Here is a 20,086-nt window from a genome sequence, read left to right as displayed (position 1 = left end):
TAGGAGGATGTGAAGCAGCCCTGTCTTGTGCTACTTCAGTAGGGAGTAGACTTCATTTTCCAGGGCAGATACCTATTTTTGCTATGTGAAAACTTGCTTTTGCTCATATTTTTTGCAGTACAAATAGGATAGCATAAGACTGCACATACTGTTGGTATAACCAATTAAAAGCCACTGCAGTGTAGTTTTATGGTCCTTTGCTGATGACTGTGTTTCAGTCTAGCAGGGAGTGTTTGACCTGAATTCTGTTTTGAAAAGCTTTAAGGTGAGCATTAAATGTAAACAGAACAGATGCCACCGCTGATTTCAGAATCTGTAAAAAGAGGAAAGCAAAGGCGTTCATAGATGACTTCCATTATTTGTTTTACTCATAATAAGGAAATACTTCTGCATATAATAATTTTTGTGAAACAAAGCTGCTTCTGTTTATCAGACATTGCTAATGTATTTTATCAAATTTAGATATAAAAGAAAAAATGATAATGTGACTTACTCAAGTGTGCCTTCTGCAAAATTCTGCTTTTGGATTAATATTATTCTTTTGGATTGCCATCCTGCTTTCTGCAGTATCTGAAGGCTCATTTCACATTTGAATGAAAAAAAAAAAATCCAAACCCACCTTACTGAAGGAAAGATAATTTTGTACTCTTTTTTTATAATGCTTTAGATGGTACATTGTGAATAGACAGAAGTGTGACTCTACTGTCATTTATTTTTAAAAGATGTTTTCTTTAATTTTCTGGATGCCATAAATTGTCCTCCCCCACCCTTTTTTCTTTTTTTTTTTTTTTTTTTTCTTCAGTAAAGCTGCTTCACTTCTGTAGCTTACATTGTACTAAATTGGTGGTAAAGAATAGCACAGTTTAAGAAGATAAATGTCAGGAATGTCTTCTAAAGTAGACATTCAGATTTTTTTGGATTAATGGGAAAGAAGGTCAATAATTGCATGGATTTCAATAAGCTTGAGAAGAAATAGCATTCCTGCGGTGCTAGTGATATTTAAAACATTGTGAATTCATTTCAAGATACTGTACTCGGATTTAATAGATCTTCCATTGTGAAAGAATGACTCACTAAGGGCTGCCAATTTGTGCAGATGATAGGAGATAATTCGTAAAGCAACTGTATTTTTAAGAGAAGTTATAGCAGACAATAGATAAATTCCTGGATGTTAGTCTTAATCTTAGTTTTGCCTTATTAAATAGGGCCCTCCAGACTTTCAGCAGCATACGCCTGGACCAGTTCCCACCAACTTCTCCCAAGCCCCAAGGCTGCCAATCCAGGACCAGTGGAGAGGGCCACCGCCACCACCACCACCACTCCCTCCTCCACCTCCTCAGGAAAGAGATCCTTTTTTCATAGCAGGTAAGCCTTTCCATTAACATACACAATCCACTTTTTGTAAAGTGGCTATGCAGTGTAAGTTGTATCATACAACGTGAAGTGTTTGGAAGAAGCTGAAGGCTGAAGATCCTGTTTGGTGTAGCCAGACTAGTACATATCAAAAATTCCAGTGGTTTATTACTTTGATGTAATGTCTCTATCTGTAACTACCGTCAACCTGGATATTTATACACATACAAAGTAAAGTTAGTGTGTAAGTGTACAATTGTATACAATTGTAATCTGTTACGTTACTTGTACTCTCCATAAGCTTTAGTTTTCCACTAGTAAGTTTTTAACCACCTGGAAAATGGTGTTTTGTAAGAAGTGTGTTAAGGTTAGCTAAAGTGATACAGTGTAGCAGACGAAATAACTACTAAGTGCATGTATATGTATACTCTAATCCCTGGAATCCTCTGTTGATTTAATTAAAGTAGAATTTCTAAAAAATATTGCTAATACCAGCAAAGTACCAGTTGTGCTGGTCTTTCAAGCATCACTTCCTTTTATACACAAGTGACAGAAGCAAGAGAAACATAGCCTTGAAGGTAGCTTTTAAAACTAAAACATCCCATACAGTTTTGCTTTCTACAAATTTTGGGTAACTCTTCCAAATCAATATAGAGCATTACATTTCAAAAGCATGTTTGTGTCCCAGGGAGGTTATAATTTAATTACTTACCTGATTTCCACAGATCCAAGGTTTCCAAGTCATCCCTTATTTGAGCAGCGAAGCCCCCCACCACCGCCACCTCCTCCACTTCTTAATAGCGCGCATCCTGTCCCTACCCAAAGTCCAATGCCATTCAACCAGCCTGGGCCAGCGTTCAGTCAGCAGGGCCAACAACCGGTGTTCCCCAGGGAGCGGCCTGTTCGTCCGAACATGCAGCCTCAAGGTCCTGTGGGGATTCTCCACTTCAACCAGCCGGGTTCAGCAAATCCACGGCCGTTCATCCCTCCGAGACAGCAGTTCCTGCAGGCTCCGGGACAACCCTTCCTTGCTGCACACACGCAGCCCACCATGCAGGTATGGGTCCGCAGTGGGAAGGGGCCTGTGAGGAGCATGTGAAGTGGCCCAGTGCTGCCATATAGGGAGTTACGTAGCTCAAGTAAGAGTTAGAGATTACAGATGTGAGGCAGAGGGACCTGTAGTACTTTTAATTGCTGTGCCTGAAAAACTGATTGATCTTCTGCCTAGCTGGCAGCACTAATGCATTTCAGATAGTGAGACTGCAGCCCAGCCCTGGCTCCTGAAGTTGCGTTAGCTCCGCAGAGGCAGGGAGAGTGGTCCTGATCTGGCCCCGGTCCCGCTCAGCAGCAGGGCGGGAGCGCCCTCTACCGTTCACCTGCGGGGCCCGGCAGGGAGCCGGAGGCCTGCCGCAAACCGGGAGGAAGCTGAAGTGATGCTTGAAGTGGATAAATGATTTTGGGGATGTGCAGAGTGATGTATAGGGCCTTGCATGTTCTGTGGGATTTATGCAGGGTTTTCTCATAGTGTCTTCCCTTTGAACGTGGGGGAATCCTGAAGTCTGGTGATGCTGGAGAAGGGGAGAATCATAAACCCCAAACAAACAAACAAATCTAAAAGTAATTAAAAAAGCAGACAGAGGGCAGAAACCCTTGCAGGTGTCTTTTTCCATTTCAGCTGTTGACTTACACAGGTTTAAGTGCAGAATGACCCTGCACAGCTTCTGTTAGGCTGTTTTCTATTCAGTATACTTTTGGCTTACTCTAGTCCATAGCTGCTTACAGATGTTTTTGAGGACTTCAGAGGTTGGAGCTACTTTTCAGGAGTTTATTACCTTGAAACTAAAACCAAATAATCTTTCTGTTCATGTGAAGGGTCCCTTGCATCCTCCATTACAGCCTCAGCCACAACCTCAACCTCAGCAGCACCATCACCAGCAGCAGCAACACCATCACCAGCAGCAGCAGCAGCAACACCATCATCATCTCCAAGGGCCCCCACAGCCCTTGATGCCCATGAACCAGCCACAGTTCAGGCCTCACATGCAGGCCACACAGCAGCAGCCACCAAATAACAACAGGATGCAGTGTCAGCCACGACAGGGTCCAATGAAGCCAAGGCATGTAAGTACCACATATATCAATGTTGTTGCCTTGTGTAGTTCTGCATGGGTAGCAGGCATGTAAGTACAGGCTTTAAATCTCACCAGCATGGTTTTCCAGTCCCGTTTATTTTCTTCCTACTCTGTTCCCTTCTTTCACCATTTCTTGCTCCTTTTCTGCTTTGATGATTTTCTAACATCCAGATGATAGCACTACATCCAAAAATAGCACTTGTATACTTTTAATTTTCTTCTTCAGTCTTTGGGTTTTTTTCTTGATCTGGGTCCAGTAAGAGATGATTCAGTTGCCCAGAAACTGGCAGTGAAGGGTTTATGAAGGGTAGATTTGCTTAATAAGACTTCAGAACTGCTGGTAGCCTGTGGTTGTGTGGGACTGCAATTCTCTGGCACTGTATTTTAATTTGAAGGCCTCTCTGTATCACTGCAAATAAGCTTTCTGGTTCAGATAGTGCCACTCATGTCTTGTGACTTCGCCTTTGTGCAGCACATTCTGTTGGTTGGGTAGCACAACAGTCTGTAGCAGTGCTTGAGACAATGAGACTGTAGTTCAAACTAATTGCTTTGGTGAGGAAACTAAATCACACAGTGAAGCTGATTTCTGAGAAAGAAGTTAAACAAGATTCAGTTTTGCTTTTAGTTTAAAAAAGCCCCAAGCCCTAAAACTGTTGTTAAAATAGTCTTATTTCTACTGTGCCTCTTCAAAATCATGAAAATGTGAAACACAGAGCACTTCAGTCTGATTTGTAATAGAAATCTGCAAGTTTTTTCCTTTCTACTTTTCAGAGTACACCATCACAAAATATTGTCAAGCGTCCAAATCAGCAGCTACAGTCAGCTGCTCCAAGAAACAGTAACTTGCGTGAGCTGCCGATAGCACCATCACATGCTATGGAAATGAACAACAACAGACGAACCTCCACCCCAGCTGCTCAGGTCAAACCCATTACCAGCACGATGTCTGCCACCAAGTCTGTAGTTGGTGTTGGAAACTCACAGGGAAGGCCTGAGATGAAAGCCAAAGCAATCACACCAGTGGGCCAAGCAAAATCAGAAGTAAAATCCGAACCAGAGGTAAGGCTTTGTAAAGCAAAATCTTTCATTTAAGAACAAAAACAACCAAACTCACCAAGAAACAAAAAACTCCGACCTTTCTAAAAGTCTTCTAGTCTGACTTGTGACCTGTAAGCACCTTTTATGCATTATTCGCCCAATAAATTTTGGTACCACTAGAGGCCTCCCTTCTGAGTTGCACTTTTCTCAAATGTGATAGCAAAATCAGTCCCCATTGGCAAAAAAAAAATAAAAAGACATCTGGAAGGTTGGCAAGGCTGTGGTGAATCTGTTTTGCTGGATGAGAAGTCATTTGTACTATGAAAAGACAGAGGGTGGGTAAGGGTCATCAATGATGCAAGCCTCTGAAATACCCGTTGTGCCTATTCTTGTCTTCCAGCATTATGATCCTTTTTTTTTTTTTTTTTCTCCCAGTAATCACATTCTCTTAAGTCAGAAGGCCTCTTCTCTTCCATTTTCTATAATGGTGCATGGCTGAAAAAAAAGGAGGCTATTTGGAGACTTGTGAGCTGATTTTCTCATGCTGTTGTCCTTTAGGCTGTTAAGTCTCCTTTAGGGTCTTGAGCGGTCATGCAGGGGATTGCAGCTGCATTGTCCATGGAGCTTCTTGCTCTTGAAGAAGAAACACTCAGTTTTATGAAAACTTTTGGCATGAAGTAAAACAGGAGATGCTCTTAAGTTTTCCATTTTGGAGAAAATTTTACTGTTAGCTCTGCTAGTACTTCTTCACAATCAAAAGAATGTGATGCCAGTGTTTTGTGCCTCAACTAGATCATGCAGTGTGAACAGATGGCCATTTTCCTGCACAGATTTTCCCAGAAGCTAGAGAAGACTGTCCTTTCCCACTGTTAGTTTGAGAGAGTAGGTAGGATTGCACTGATGATGCTGTTAATCCTGAATGTCAGGAGATACAAGAGGAACATGATGGCTAAATGCACCCGATATAATTTTGGAGTGTCAGTTTGTTCTGAGCAGAGCTGTAAATTTATAGCTTAGATAACCATGAATCTTGTCTCAAGGACTAGGTTTTTTCAACAACTGTTGAAAGCTTTAATTGTGGTAATACTGTATTCCCTTTAAGCTGCTCATGATTAGCTTTTCATCTTGTTCTTGAATTAAGGATGATCATAACTCATAAATGAGGCACAAAAGAAACCCACAGCTAGCAGTGTTTGACCTCCTGTGCACTTGCTTCTCAATGGAAATATATATAAAAAAAAAATCCTTTTTTCAGCTTTGAATTTTCATCATTATGCAAATTTCAGTCATTGAAAAAATGACTGAAGTAATCCCCTTCCTCTCAATACTGTCTCTTGGAATAACCTAAGTCACAGAAATGCAATGTCTCTTAGCGAAGCCTCTGTCTGTCAGGCCATTAGTAAGGTAAATTTTGAAGCAAATCAGCTATGGGCCTCTCCATCTAAGACATCTGAAAGTTTTTCCAGAGTGTAGTCATATAAAAATTAAGGCATTAATTCCAAAGTATCTCTGGCAGTGTTTAGACAAATTAATATTTTTTCATCCCTCTTAATCAAATTAATTAAAAATCCCTAACCAAACATAAAACCCCACAAACAAAAAAACAAAGCAGAAAACCCCAAAGCAGTCATCTTGTTCTCTCCAGTTTAAGTTTTAAACATATCTTTACAAATTTATAGTTACAAGACAAACTAATCTTGCTTGTATGAATTCTTAGTGTTTTAAAATAAAACCTTATTGCTATGTCAAAGCTATCTTTTAAAACAGTTTCATACCTGGTTTATGTTAGTTTTTTGCAAAACAGGATTAAAAAAAAAAAAAAGGCTGTCTTGGAAAAAAGTGGTGTCTCCTGGAATTTCCAGTTATTAACTGTAGAAGTAAAGCCTTTACAGATACACTTGGCAAGTGCTAGAAAAGTGTGTGAATGTGTGCCCACACAGAACCATTCTTCTCCCAGAGGGAATGTGAAAGAGAGCCTTGTGCTGCAAGCAGCGTAGTAGCAGTTGTACCTCTTCAGCTACACCACTGTGGTAGTCTTGTTCACTGATGCCGCTTATTGTCACTTGTACAAACAAGATTGCTGCACTAGTAATGTTCATTCCCAAGCATTTAATCATATTCTTCACTGTTACAATGTGTGTTGTTACATTTCCCTCCTTAGATTGTAATGTTTTCCAGTCTTTTTTCATGTGTTTTTCTTCTAATTAGTTAACTTCATCCTGTTCCTCAGCTCTCTATGAAGATGAGAAAGAGTTAAGTTCTGTCATCTTTTCAAACTGTATTGTTCATAAGTGAACTGGGCAGTTATTTTGCAAGTGTCTTCAACTGGAAAATTATTAAGCCTTCTCTTTGTAACCTTCTTCCTGAAGAGTCAGTGGCCATATTTATGAATGCTCTATCAATTCAGGGAGCACCAAAAAAATAGCAGTGTCGGCTATTAAAGATTTTGCTCACCTTCAAAATAGGTACTTGAAAGGTTTGCAACCTGACTGACTAGAAGATTAAAAACTCTATTTTTACTTTACTAGTGGTATGCTTATGTTCCCATTCCTGTGAGGCTACAAAATACTGATTTTTCCGTGCCTTTGTTCAGAATAGCTGTAAGTCTTCAAGATTTAAACTTGCATACCCTCAGTCTGAAAAATCATTCTGTCAGTGGAACTGGAAATTATGGGCCTAATTCTGCTCATGTTGAGGTCAGTTTAGCGTAAGAGGAATTGAGACAATGTTGTAAGAATAATATTAAGAATTTTTGGGTTTAAAGGAGAGGGAGAATGTGGAAAGGTGGTGTGAAACTATTCAGATGAAATGGGTATTGGCGCTCAAAACAGAAGAGAAATTAATGCTGCATAATCATAACTGTATTGATACTGACTACGTATTTTGCAGTAAATAGCCCTGTTATACCTTCACATGTCATTCTCTGAAATCCAGTGAATTTTGAAGTTGGGTTGTTGGATTTTACGTTGCTGTCTTGTTTGTTTGTTTTAACAAGGCTCACGGTATGAAAAATAGTAGCTGCATTAAGTTATAAGACCAAATGTAACTACATGTTTTTGGAAATTTACTACGTGAGGAATTATATGTGTCTAAATTTGAGTTTTGTCCAGTTTAAATAGGCTTGATTTCTAAATTTTTGCAATGGTGCCTTCTGTCTTGTGCTTAGAAGGTTCTTTTTTATCATGACGGTTTTTTTCCAGTTGGAAGATTGCAAGAGGGCAGTATGCTTCTCAGAGTAACTTCTTAATTATCTTCCTGCTTGTCCAAGGTCTGCAGCTCCTGTGTTTGGTAGGGTGACTCATACCTTCTGAGGGTTCGGGAGCTGATATCAGCAACATGAAATATGTGATGTGTATGTAGGTACCTTTATTTAAAATACTTTGTGGTTTTGAACTCAAGCAGATAAATGATGTGACTTGGATCTGGCCTTACCTTTCATGAAGACTTGTCATGATTTCTTTTTTTTGACAGATTATTCTAGCCTCTTTTTGTTTCTAATGTTACAACTGAAAAAAATAACTATAAGCCTGCTGAATAGATTGTGTTTATGTCACAGATCAAACGATTTTGATTACTCTGTCCTTGCGCCCATTCTGCTGAGGGACACAAGTGAGCCTGGTTGCATGGTTCTGGTTTTTGCTCTCTGATAGCAAACCATAACACTTGCGGTCCTTATGACTCAATGGTTTTATTAACTAGCAATAAAGCCTGCAGAGCTCTGAAAAGCTGTGGGATGAGTTGTTTAATTCACTATCTGAAAAGCAAGCTAATAATACTCAGACTTAAATTTCACTAGAAATTTTATTTCCTTGGTTTAGAGCATATCTTTGCTGTCTTTTCATCAGTTAACAGTGCCATTCTAAGTTCTCCTGGAGAACGATGGAGGACAGCTGCTTGTCTTAGTGCTGCTCCTCAGCTAAACTCAGAAAAGCTGCCTGTAACATTTTCTTTTGGCACTTGCCATCAAAGCTGCTTTGGATCTTGGGGCGGAAGAAAAGCCTATAGCTAAGGCTTAGTCTTCCCTTCAAACCAGAATGAGATGTATTGTGTTCAGGAACTGTTCAAAGATGGATGAGACTGTCCCCTAAACAAAAAACAAAACTCCCCAAACCCAACAACAACAACAAAAAAAGACTTTCACAAAGCCAAGGGAACTGATTTGCATCTTCTGGCCTTTTATACTCTGTAGCCTTCTGTAAAAGGAAGAGCTGTATCCAATATACTATTTTTTTTCATGCTGTGGAATTTTCTACGAAGTGTGACACATCAGTAGTTTATCCAAGAAAAAGGCTGCTCTGAGGTTTTTTTTTTCTGCTTCTTCACCTACAGATAATGTTGGTTTTGGCAGCAAAGTTCCAAACACAAACTCTGAACTTTATGACAACTTTGAAGGATATCTACTCTTTTCCAGTTGTTTTTTTGTTGGTTGGTTGGTCGTCATTTTTTTTTTGGGGGGGGGGGGGGAGATGTGGGGGTGGGCAAAATGCATTTTTTTACTGCTTGTTGGAAAAATCTGTATTGGGTTTATTAAACTAATAGGATGAAAATCATTATCAGTCAGTATCATGTACTGTTCCCATTTTAACCTGGAGTACTGTCTTGCCTGTTCTGTATGATGAAGCTCCTTATTACATACCATAGGTTATATATATATATGCACACCCACACTCTGTAATACAGTATACATAAGGTGCTTTTAAAGCTGATCAGCAGAGGCTTTAATTGCCTCTGTTTTCATCCTAGTAAAGAACTCGCTGCCATTCTGAATCTGTTCTATTGGGTCATTGTACAACTAGTTTCAATTAAACCTGACTCCTAATGCAGATACTCTGTTAATCATCAAGCTGTTAAATTACTTGGTTTTCCTCTAGCTGCAAGGGTGTTTTACTGAGCACAGTAGTAGCAACTTGCTTATGGTGGTGAAGGATGTAGGTCTACCTGTAGCCCATTAACAGGCTGACCTGCAGCTCTTGGCCCTTGATGTTTAAGATTATTCTTTAAGAAGGGATCGACTTCTTAGGATTATTACTGATTTCCCAAGTATTGAGTTGACTTCCTGAAAGGAAAATTTCAGATTGTATTTGAGCTCAAGTTACCTGAATATTCTACTAAACATTCATCTAATTTCATATGTGTTGGTGTTTATCAGTTGTCTTCTGTGTTTAATGCTAGTGTAGTTGAAATCAGCGTATCTGTTCAAGGGGTGTTGCATGAATGTACTGGTCAGAGTCCCTCAGGATGTTCATTTACTGTCTGCTGGCAAGACTTAAGTTTAAGTGTGCTGCAAAGTTCATATCTGTGCTGTTACATGTAACTTTGAGGTAGTGTTTGGAAGTTATACATTGTAATCTACCTCTCCGAGGCCTTCAGAGCTTTTTAGATGATAAACTGAGCAGACAGTCCTAATAATAAAGGACAGCTCATAGAAGAGCTGGTCTTATGCAGACTTGTGCTGGTATTGACATCCTAAGTTGAATATAAGGGAAAAATACACTGCTGCTCCAAAGGTAAATTTGGTACTGGCTTGCTGGAATCCATCAAGCCTGTTTAGGTAAAATGTTGAATATTATGACTTGAAGGAAAGCAAATGGATAAACTAATTCATTAAGTTAAACATGATTTCTGGTTGAGCAGTTTCAGTAACTGAGATATTTACTGTCTCTGAAAATGACTGAAAATTTTATTCACTTCATCAGCATTGGCATAACAGCATATCCTCCTCCTGTCTGCATCTTATCTGTATTTTCTCATCATATGAAAACTAAAGGGCCTTACCCTTTAACTGTGTTTTGTAAGGATAGTAGTTTTTTTTTTTATTATTACAATCCAGTATCTCCAGTTTTCAATATAAGATGAAATATTTGAGTTTCCTTCTGTAGGAGCACACTTCTCGTACTGTCTATCAGCAGTGACCTGTAATCTGGTTCTTACAGTGATTAATCGTTAATTACCACCACCATAGTCCGAAAAGTATAGAGGAAGATCAGAACCTTTTAGTATGTGAAGCAGTCTCATAAAAAGGAAAGTGTTAGGCCTTGTCCGTGAATTTAAAAAAAAAAAAATATATAAAAAAAATAGGAATTTTAAAAATCCAGTTTTAGAGGAGTCTTAGCCATTTTTTAGGCTGGATGTCTAGTGTGAGACATGCAGCTGTTTTTTAATAATTGTGGGAATAATCCCTATCAATACATGCTCAGGAAAGAAGCAGTTACTGGTGTAGGAAACAGCCATTCAGGATTTGTGCATCTGGATTCTGTGAGTACAAATATGACAACTGGACTTCTATATCTGTGAACCAACTTGATGGTTGCATCTGTTCTGTGGTTTCTTTTGTTTGTTTTTCGCCTTGGGTTGGTGAGGATTCTGGGGCATACTAGGAATGAAAGCCCTTAAATTAAGACGGGGGGAAAAAATTATGCATTTGGCTTGTATGTGTACAAAAAATGGCATTTATGTTGCGAAGAGTTTGCACTCGTTTGCTGCAGGGTAAATAACTTCATCGTGGATTCCCATTTTTTGAGAAATATTTTAGTATTTATGCTGTAATTTACTGACATGCAAAGTATTGTTAATTTGAGAGCCTGTTTTTGTTAGGGGTGATTAATATACACTGAGTAGAATGTTGTGCTTATTTGTAAGCAGACTCTGTATGTCAAGTCTCTAACTTAATCCTCCAAATGGTTGAAAAGTATAATGAAAAAAGTATGCTTTGTAATTTTGAAAAATTCATGTGATTATATCACAAGAATAATTTGGTTTCTTTTCCGGGATGATGAGCATCTGCATTCCTTGACTGTTTTCCATATTTATACAGCTTTTCATAAGAGCCCATTCTGCCAAAGCTGAACCTTGAGAAAGGTTATTTGTTAGTGTGTAATACTTTAAGAAGAGCCCAGGGGTGGAATATTAAAGGCATTCTCTATATACTGTTAATATTCCAACACTGCATTTGGCAACATTTTGATTCTGAAGAGAGTGCATGAGTTCAAGGTCAGAGAGATTGACGTGTGCTGTTCATTATAACCAATTACTGTGTGACAAATGAGTTTGAGATCAGGCTGAAAATTCTGTGAGAAAAATCAATAGTTCTAATCAGGGCCTTTCAGGTCATTTAGCACCCTACCTTTTGTTACTTTGTCAGAAAAGAGCAAGATAAAACCTGTGTGACAGTGGGTTCCCTCTGTATTGTTACTTTCCATTTGAAGCATATTTTGACATCTTGAATTACAGTGATAGTTTAATTGGTTTTAGAAACTTCTAAATGAGTTCCAATTTGTAAAACTTCATTAGATTTTAATATTTTTCTTTTCATATTCTGATCAGATTTTCAGCTGGTGTTGAAGCTTTTCTGTTTAGGAAGTAGTATATCTAAGTCCTAAACCAGATTTGAGCTGTTTGTAATGAATAGCAACTAAAACTTTCCAGCAGATGCACTCCACTAGTAGCCTTAATTTGGTATCAGGGATAATTTCAAAAGCTCTTCAGAGAGTTGTAGCGTTACAACATTTGAAACAAAAATTCAGTGTTGTTATGACCAAGCTGGGCATTTGTTAAGAATTTCATAAATTCATTTGTATTTTCCTCTATAGTATCCAGATGAAGATGAAGAAACTAGATTGTACCGCTTGAAGATAGAAGAGCAGAAGCGCCTAAGAGAAGAAATCCTGAAACAAAAGGAGCTGAGACGGCAGCAGCAGGCTGGTGCTAGAAAGAGAGAATTGCTTGAAAGACTTGCGCAGCAGCAGCAGCAACCTTCTACGCAACAGTCCTACATGCAGCAGGAGGACGACTCATCCGAGTACCCCACCAATGGCAGCCCTTACATACCCCACTCTGGCTTACAGACCAGGCAAAATGTGAAAAACAGACTCCTTGTTAGAAAGCAAGATACGGTAGTTTCAAATATCCAACCCAAACCCACAGATTTCCCACAGGTTGGGGCAAATACGCAGTATCAAGGACAGCAGATGAAGCCAGTGAAGCAGCTGAGGCAGACTAGAACAATACCTTTGAGCCCACCTCAGGCGCCACAGAAAGTATTGCAGACAAAGCCTGCTGCAGCATCGCTGCCCACAACACAGACTGCTCGAGTGGCTTCGGTACAAGCAAGGCCGCAGGAACTGAAATCTGGCGTGAAAAGGACTGTCATGCACCGGACAAACTGTGGTAGTGGAGATGAGCCCCATGTCGGCAGCAAAGTCAGGGTGATTAAGTTGTCAGGAGGGGTAAGTTTCCAAGGCTCATACTGTGTGTCTGTGTTGTCGTGGTTTGTTTTTGTGTGTTTCATTCTGTGCAATCCCCAAATAAAAAATGGGCCTAAGCTGATAAGGAAGGTAGCAGGTTTAGCAGACGTAATAGTCTGTATTTTATGTTTTCAGAACTGTAAGTTATTAGCAGTTACTCAGAAATTAATGTTTCCTGTGATACTTTACTGCCAAGCAGTTATCACTGAAACATCATTGAAATAATACTCTTATAAGTTGTAACTTGAGTCTGAAAGACTCCTCCACAGAGCTCCTTTTGCTTAAAGTTAATAGGTCTGATACTGGGTCAGAGAAAAGGATTTGGGTGGCTCTTTTTAAGGTTTGGTTAAAAGCCAGTTCTGCTTACTTGGTAGTTGAAGCCACCTGATTTGATTGTGTGCTAGTATTAGTGTGTTTTCTGTACACGAGGTAAGATTGTTTCATTTTCTTGGGAAGTGTGTTTTGAACCTAAGCAATGTATTGGAGGGGGATGTTTTCTGGCATAGGCTGGGTTTGAAATGTTACCATTTCACTTCTGCATCTAAATGAGATTTCCTTATCTTTTGATGAGGGATCTATTATCTTGCAGAGTGTCCCTTGAGCACCGGTGTTGTGGAAGAGTCACAATGCTGATCTTGATGGCAGTGTGCCTATTTAAGATTCAGGGCTTTGGTTAGAAGATATCTCTACCAAATTTCTTCTGTCTTAATGAGAAGACAAGTTAATTTGTTAGGGCTCTAAAGCAAGTGAGAGGAGGGGACATAGTGAGATGGCATTATCACTGCGAAGACTGTCTTCGGGTTTAATGCTGAGGAATAAGGAAGGATGTGGTGTGGGCTTAATGCTGTGGTGCATTGGAGGTGGTTTGTTTTGTTTTGGAAGAATGCTACTTAAATTATTTGGAGCATTCATTGGGGAAACTTGCAGAACTGCTGTAATCTGTAACAAAGCAAACAGTGTGTTTACAGGAACTAAACAAGGCTTTGAAGGCTAGACCTTCCCCTGTAAAATGGGGAGAAAGTCAAAATGCCACAGTCTTAACTACTTTTTAGAAACATTTTTCTATGGCTCATAAAACTTAAATGCATTTAAAATTGTGAACTGCATAATGACCATGTGGTCTTTCAACATATTAACATAAAGGGCCTTACTGACCACGTAGAGCTGACAGCAGCTTACCTTGGAATACATCTAATTCCTCCTCAGATATGGTACTGTAACTTAAGTACAGAAGAATAAACTGCAAGAAGCTGAAAGAAATTGATTCTGTTGGGCTAAAAATACTTATATATAAAAGTATGTCTGAAGGAATCCCAGTGGCCTGCAAGAGGTGTGACAGGTTTGTTATTCATGAATAATTGAATAAAGCAGTCATGCGCAACTTCTTTTATTATGTGGTGAAACAAAACAATGCCAGTCACCACTGTATACAGCTCTTCTTAACAAATGGTTATCAGTGCCCACAGTAGCATTCTCAATGAAATATTTTTTATCATAATGCTCTTTCATAAAACCGTGTTTTGTTTCAGATAAGTCTCATGGTAAGCAAGAGCAATTAGCTTTGTTAAATACATGTGCAACCCCTCTTTCATGCATCCAAAACAGATTTGCTCTGTCCATCTTAACTTTTGGAAACTGAGGGTTTAGCAAGGTAAAGCAGGTTCTTCACGTGTAGCCTTTGTTATTTCTTTTTGTATTGCCATGGCCGTTTTAAGTTTTCCTTCCAACTGTGGAAGAATAAAAGCAGGCATTGCAATTAACTATTCAACATTGATCAAGGTAGTTGATTAATTTTTAATTAGTGACAAGCTGAATCTATGACTTTGTTTCTTTGACCACACAAGGCAAAAGAAAAAATTGAGCTGCAGGGGGGCCAATCCTGTCCATTTTGACAGCTTTTAATTAATTCTTCTTCAAAATCCTGCTTGGACTCTGAATACTATAAAGATCACAGATCACATTTAGTTTCTGTTTCTAGTGCTTAGTCCTGCCACATGCTTTATTTATTTTTCACAACTTTTGCCTCAATGTTAAATATAAGGCAAAAAACAGATCTCGTTTTTTCTACCCGTTCTCCTTAGCATATAATAGTGCCTCCTCTAATTCCCTGCTTTTGGCCCTAGGGGTGGCTGGTATCCGTTATCTATATGCACTGACTTGATCCTGCAGTTAAGCAGCCCTGCTGTTGCTCTCAGTCCAAACGCTAGTACCCCTTTTCCTTCCCAGAGCTCCTTTGTGCAGAAACGTTTTGAATACCCATGTAGAGTGAGATGGCTTTTGATTAAATGCAATGCAGGTTAGACACAATGCAGGTTCCTTTTCAGAGTTCTCTTGATTCATGTTGGTAAAGACTTGGAAAGTCTCTTACAGCCTGGCAGCATGATAGTAGAGTTATCAGCTGAAGAAGCTGATTGAGGCCAGACTCATACTAACCATCTAGACCAAATTGACCTGAAACAGGAGCTGGTAGCAAGGACTGTGTAAATTTATATAAGAAAGCCCCATCCCTGGCAGTGTTCAAGGCCAGGTTGGATGGGGCTTTGAGCAACCTGGTATAGTGCAAGGTGTCCCTGCCCATGGCAGGGGCTTGAAACTGGATGAACTTTAAGGCCCTTTCTAAGCCAAAACATTCTGTGATTCTATGAAATGTAGTAGGACCATCTGTAGAACCAGGATTAAATGGTGCTGTGCTATTGGTAATGTTTTTTAACAGACAGGAGATGTATTGTTAAGATTTGTGGTATACAAGTACTGCTGGAAGTATCTTTCCCAGTTTAAGCAGCTACGTTAATTTGTGTTGCTGGGCACTGCAGTACTACAGAGGATCTCTGACCTCCAAGTGGAAGTATCCCTTGTTACTTAAGAAGTCAGAATGTCCTTTTATCTGTTTCCATAATATTCTCTCTTGAGGAGATTTTGTTTTATAAGTATTTTTATGGAATTGTAAGAATTACTAATTATATTCCAATAAGTATTTTAATTTGTCTAGTTTACGTGATATATAAGATGCCGTAATCTATGGTTTCTTAAAGAAAAGGGAATTAGAAAATGATTCAGCACTTCTTGTATGTCAGACTAAGTCTGCACATCTAGGTGACACATGTTGGGTACTGTCAGTGATTTTTGTGTGGTTTCTTTTTTTTTTGTTTGTTTGTTTTTGTTTTTTTTTTTTGGGGGGGGTGTTTGTTGTTATTATATTTTTGCTTTTTTTAAACAAATCGCTCTCCTTCTTTCCCTCCCCCCATACTAGTATCCCTTTAAATATTACGTTCCTGAGAAATAACGCAGTGGTTAGCAGATGAACTCTGATTTTATTTATTTATTATGGAGGCCCAAAGAACTTTTAGTGCTTCCAGTGTCATTTATGGTTTGTGTGACAAGGCTTCAGAGCCATCCTTTCCAGGTATAAGAGTTCAGTGTATTTGCTGAGTATATTTTACTAAGACACCATCTGAGATTTACCTGGTTTGGTGAGGAGCCTGAAGTCAATCTTAGAGATACTCTTAAGAATAAACTCGGTGAGACTGTAGAGTGTAGGAAAAAAACCCACTTTAATAGATCACTTAAAAAGCGATTGTAGGATCATAGAAAATAGGGGTGAAAGGACCATAGAAATAATTTATTTTGTCTTGAAGGTGGAGATGAACTCTGTAGCATTACTGACAGATTTTTCCATTCTTTTTCTGAGATCTCATTATTGGAGATTTCTTTGGCCATCTATTCCAGTGCCCAGTGTGCACATTTAGGAGAATTCTTGTACTGACCAAACCACATTTTCTTGCTGCAATATTCAGTCTATGACTATTTGTATTAAACTTCAGTCTTTCCAAACCTTCATGATTCCATGATTCTATTCTGTGATTGAGAGAGATGGGAAAGAATTTATATCCCTTTGTGGCACTTTCTCTTTTAAAAGATCTCTTAACTGTTTCTGAGCACTAATATCCTTCACTCCCTCTTGATGGGGCATGTTCTCTCACAGTTTGGCTGTTTGTGGTGGTGGTCTTTGGGCTCTCTGTGATCAGTCTGTTGGTAAATGGTACTAGAACCTAGGACCAAGTGCAACTGAATTTCTTAAGCCAATATTTTAGAAGTGCTTTTAGTCGTGGAAGAACTGGTTTGTACTAGCTACAGGCTTAGATATCTTAAGATTATATGAAATGTGTGCTGAACATGTTTTTTCATTTAGTTGGAGGTTCTGTTGGAAATAGCATCTTAAACTCACTGTATCATTCAGCCATCTTAATATTGTTGTTGGGTGATTTCTCTTTAACCAGAAAATAGCCTACCATGTTCAAAGAGATGTGTGTCTGTTCCAGAGGCCTGAAAATGCTGATTCTTACGCTGCACCAAGAGCACACCAGTCTTTGTTACTGTGGAAAGCTGCACAATGAGCATTTTTCATGGATGTATAAAAATACATAAAAACGCATAATAGATAAAAATACATAAAAATCTCATTGTTCCCTCTTGCATTAGAAGCAATGTCTTATTAGCGATCATAATTCCTGAAAACCTGGAATGCTTCATCTGAAAAGCTTGAAGAAAGAGCTGAGAAGTTCCTTTGTTCGGAAAACTTGTCATGAAAAATGTCATTGGGTTATAAAAAGAAAAAAAGAATTGGAATGGAAGCTAGTAAACTTGATTCAATTTAGAATAATTGAGAAGTGTTAAGAAATTAATAGGGAGTTCTAAATATGGAAAAAGACTGATTGAAATGATTCTTTTTCAATAATGTAACCTTATCATATACCCTCACTTAATGTGTGTACTTGTTTCTACTTGCATGTTTATGTTCAAGTGTAATTAAAAATATTTGAATTGAAAGCTCTATAGCGCCTTTCATCTAAATATGTCAGGAATTACAAACAGTAGGATTTTTGTCATTTCTTTGACAAGTTCTTGAGGAAACGCTTTACCCAGCTCTGCAGTGCTACCAGCTGCAAGAAACAACACAGGAACTCTTGCCATATATGATCCTTTTATTTTTTATGGAGCAGGAGAATGGCATTGTGTTTTGTTTGTATACCACTACTTGAAGGAGGCATGGATGATGTCCATATTCTGTGGACTGAAGGAGCTGCAGAAGCCGTGATATCTGAGTGCCCGGGGATCATGTTTGTCACTTAGTGTCAAAATGGGCAAAAACCCTTGAAGCAGTACTAATGTAAATGCTGCTGGAAGAAGACTGCCTGCCACACAACCTGCAAGGTTTCAGTCTGGAAATATTTCACAAATGGGCATTAATTCGTTAATTCAATCTCAAAATAAAAAAAAGGAAGCCCTGTGGTATTCCAGTTATGAAGAAGGCATGGTATTTTCATGAAACATTTGGAAATGAGCAGTACCTTGTCCTCCCAGTCCTCTCGTGAAGAGGGTCCCTGTAGAGACACTATTTCATGGCTTTGGGGTAGTGAGACAGACTATCACAGTATGTTAGAGATTGGAAGGGACCTCAAAAGATCATCTAGTCCAATCCCCCTGCCAGAGCAGGAACACCTAGATAAGGTTACACAGGAATGTGTCCAGGCGGGTTTTGAATGTCTCCAGAGAAGGAGACTCCACAACCTCCCTGGGCAGCCTGTTCCAGTGTTCTGTCACCCTCACTGAGAAGAAGTTTCTTCTCAAGTTTAAGTGGAACCTCTTGTGTTCCAGTTTATACCCATTACCCCTTGTCCTATCATTGTTTGCCATTGAGAAGAGCCTGGCTCCATCCTCATGACACTCCCCCTTTGTATATTTATATACACTACTATGTTCTACTGTTTGGGGCATATTCGGGTACCGGGAAGATGAAATACGGGGGCATGTGTGGATGCATTTAGCAACTAGAGGGATTTAAACTGACAACACCACCAGATGCAGACAGTACTTTTTATGGGTTTGTAATAAAATCTTTGAAAGTGGGAAGAAAGATCTCCCTAAATTGAATTTAAGTTTGCTGTGGATAACTTGGAACTAAAGTGCAATAAAGTGTTTATATTGTAGGCTTCAGAACAGGTTTCTGCTTTTCCTCAGGAGACTTTTAAATTGTACGTTGAAGAAGAGCGCTGCTTTCTCCTGAACACCCTGAAAGCAAGGCATTTGATATTGCTTGTCGCTCTTGTTAAGTCTCAAAGGAGAGTTTTTCTACCATCATGTTATATTGCAGAATTCATATTGATAGAATGTTGGTGTTAAGAGTATCTAGTAGCCCAGTTTCCTGCTAGAAATGACTAAAGGCAACCTTGGCACTTCCAAAGTGCATTACTGTCCTGGGTTCAGCAGTAGCAGTCATTTTTCTCCTTCTTGGTAACTGGTGCAGTGCTGTGTTTTTTCACTTTCAGCCTGGGAACAGCGCTGATAACACTGATGTTTTTAGTTGCTGCTCAGTAATGTTGACTCTGACCAAAGACTTTCTGAGTCTCGTGCTCTGCCAGGGAGGAGGGGAAGCTGGGAGGAAGCAGACACAGGACACCTGACCCAAACTAGCCAAAGAGGTATTCCATACCACAGTACGTCATGCCCAGGATGTCAAACTGGGGGCAGCTACCTGGAAGGGCTAGACCATTGCTCGGGTCAAGCTGGGTGTCAGTCGGCAGGTGGTGAGCGGTTGTATTCTCTTCCCTTGTTTATTGTTTATTCCCTTTCCCTTATCGTTATTGGTGGCAGCAGCAGTGATTTGTGTTATACCTTAGTTACTGGACTGTTCTTATCTCAACCCATGGGAGTTACATTCTTTCAATTCTCCTCCCCATCCCTCTGAGAGCGGGGGGAGGAAGGAGGGAGGAGTGAGCTGCATGGTTTCTGCGTTGCTGGCTGGGCTTAAACCACGACAATTACAAAGAGAACTAGTTTTGAAATGAAAACTAATTGAATGCGGTCTCTTAACTGGGGGAGGCATGTGGATTTGTCCAGTTCAAATTTACTATTTCCAGAAGTCACAAATGCCTTTGTTAAATGGTATTTCAGGTTTGACCAGTTGGAATGGACCAGAGTACAGAGGTGTGGGAGAATCCTAACACTGTAAGTGGCTGGGAAGGGAGGTGATACAGGTTGTCTGTCAAGACTGTGCAAGGAGCTTAGGGGAGCACACCAGAAGGATTTGATGCCATTAGTTTTAAGCTTCAAGGAACATAAACCAGAAAAAATAGACATGACAGAAGAAGGCAAACTCTTAATTGTGCTGGTTTCTGATATCCAGTACTGGCTTTCTGTGGCTGGGAAGTACTCCTTCAGGAGCTTTAGGCTGTCAGCAGTTTTGAATTGCTGATATTTTCCAGCAGTCTTTTCTCTTGGTGATTCCCCTGTGTGCCACTCAAATTGCCTGGAGAAGGAGCC

The 20,086-nt window shown here is 39.5% G+C and overlaps 1 protein-coding gene across 9 annotated transcripts in view; it reads left to right on the top strand.

The window, feature by feature from the left end:
* Positions 1-20,086, top strand: part of RBM33 (RNA binding motif protein 33) — a 103,907-nt gene that overhangs the window by 57,569 nt on the left and 26,252 nt on the right. For 7 of the 9 annotated variants that reach the window (XM_080639330.1, XM_080639336.1, XM_080639333.1 and 4 more), the window contains 5 exons: positions 1,206-1,365; positions 2,079-2,410; positions 3,226-3,474; positions 4,257-4,544; positions 12,113-12,748. In XM_080639330.1, coding sequence (XP_080495456.1) covers positions 1,206-1,365; positions 2,079-2,410; positions 3,226-3,474; positions 4,257-4,544; positions 12,113-12,748 — 1,665 coding nt within the window. Of the gene's footprint in view, positions 1-1,205; positions 1,366-2,078; positions 2,411-3,225; positions 3,475-4,256; positions 4,545-12,112; positions 12,749-17,043; positions 17,555-20,086 lie in introns of those variants that run through there. The other 2 variants (XM_080639334.1, XM_080639335.1) reach the window with 2 other exon arrangements.

Source organism: Psittacula echo (genome assembly GCF_963264785.1).
Source record: "Psittacula echo genome assembly, chromosome: 2".
Lineage (NCBI taxonomy): Eukaryota > Metazoa > Chordata > Aves > Psittaciformes > Psittacidae > Psittacula > Psittacula echo.
This window is presented reverse-complemented; position numbering and strand designations above follow the sequence as displayed.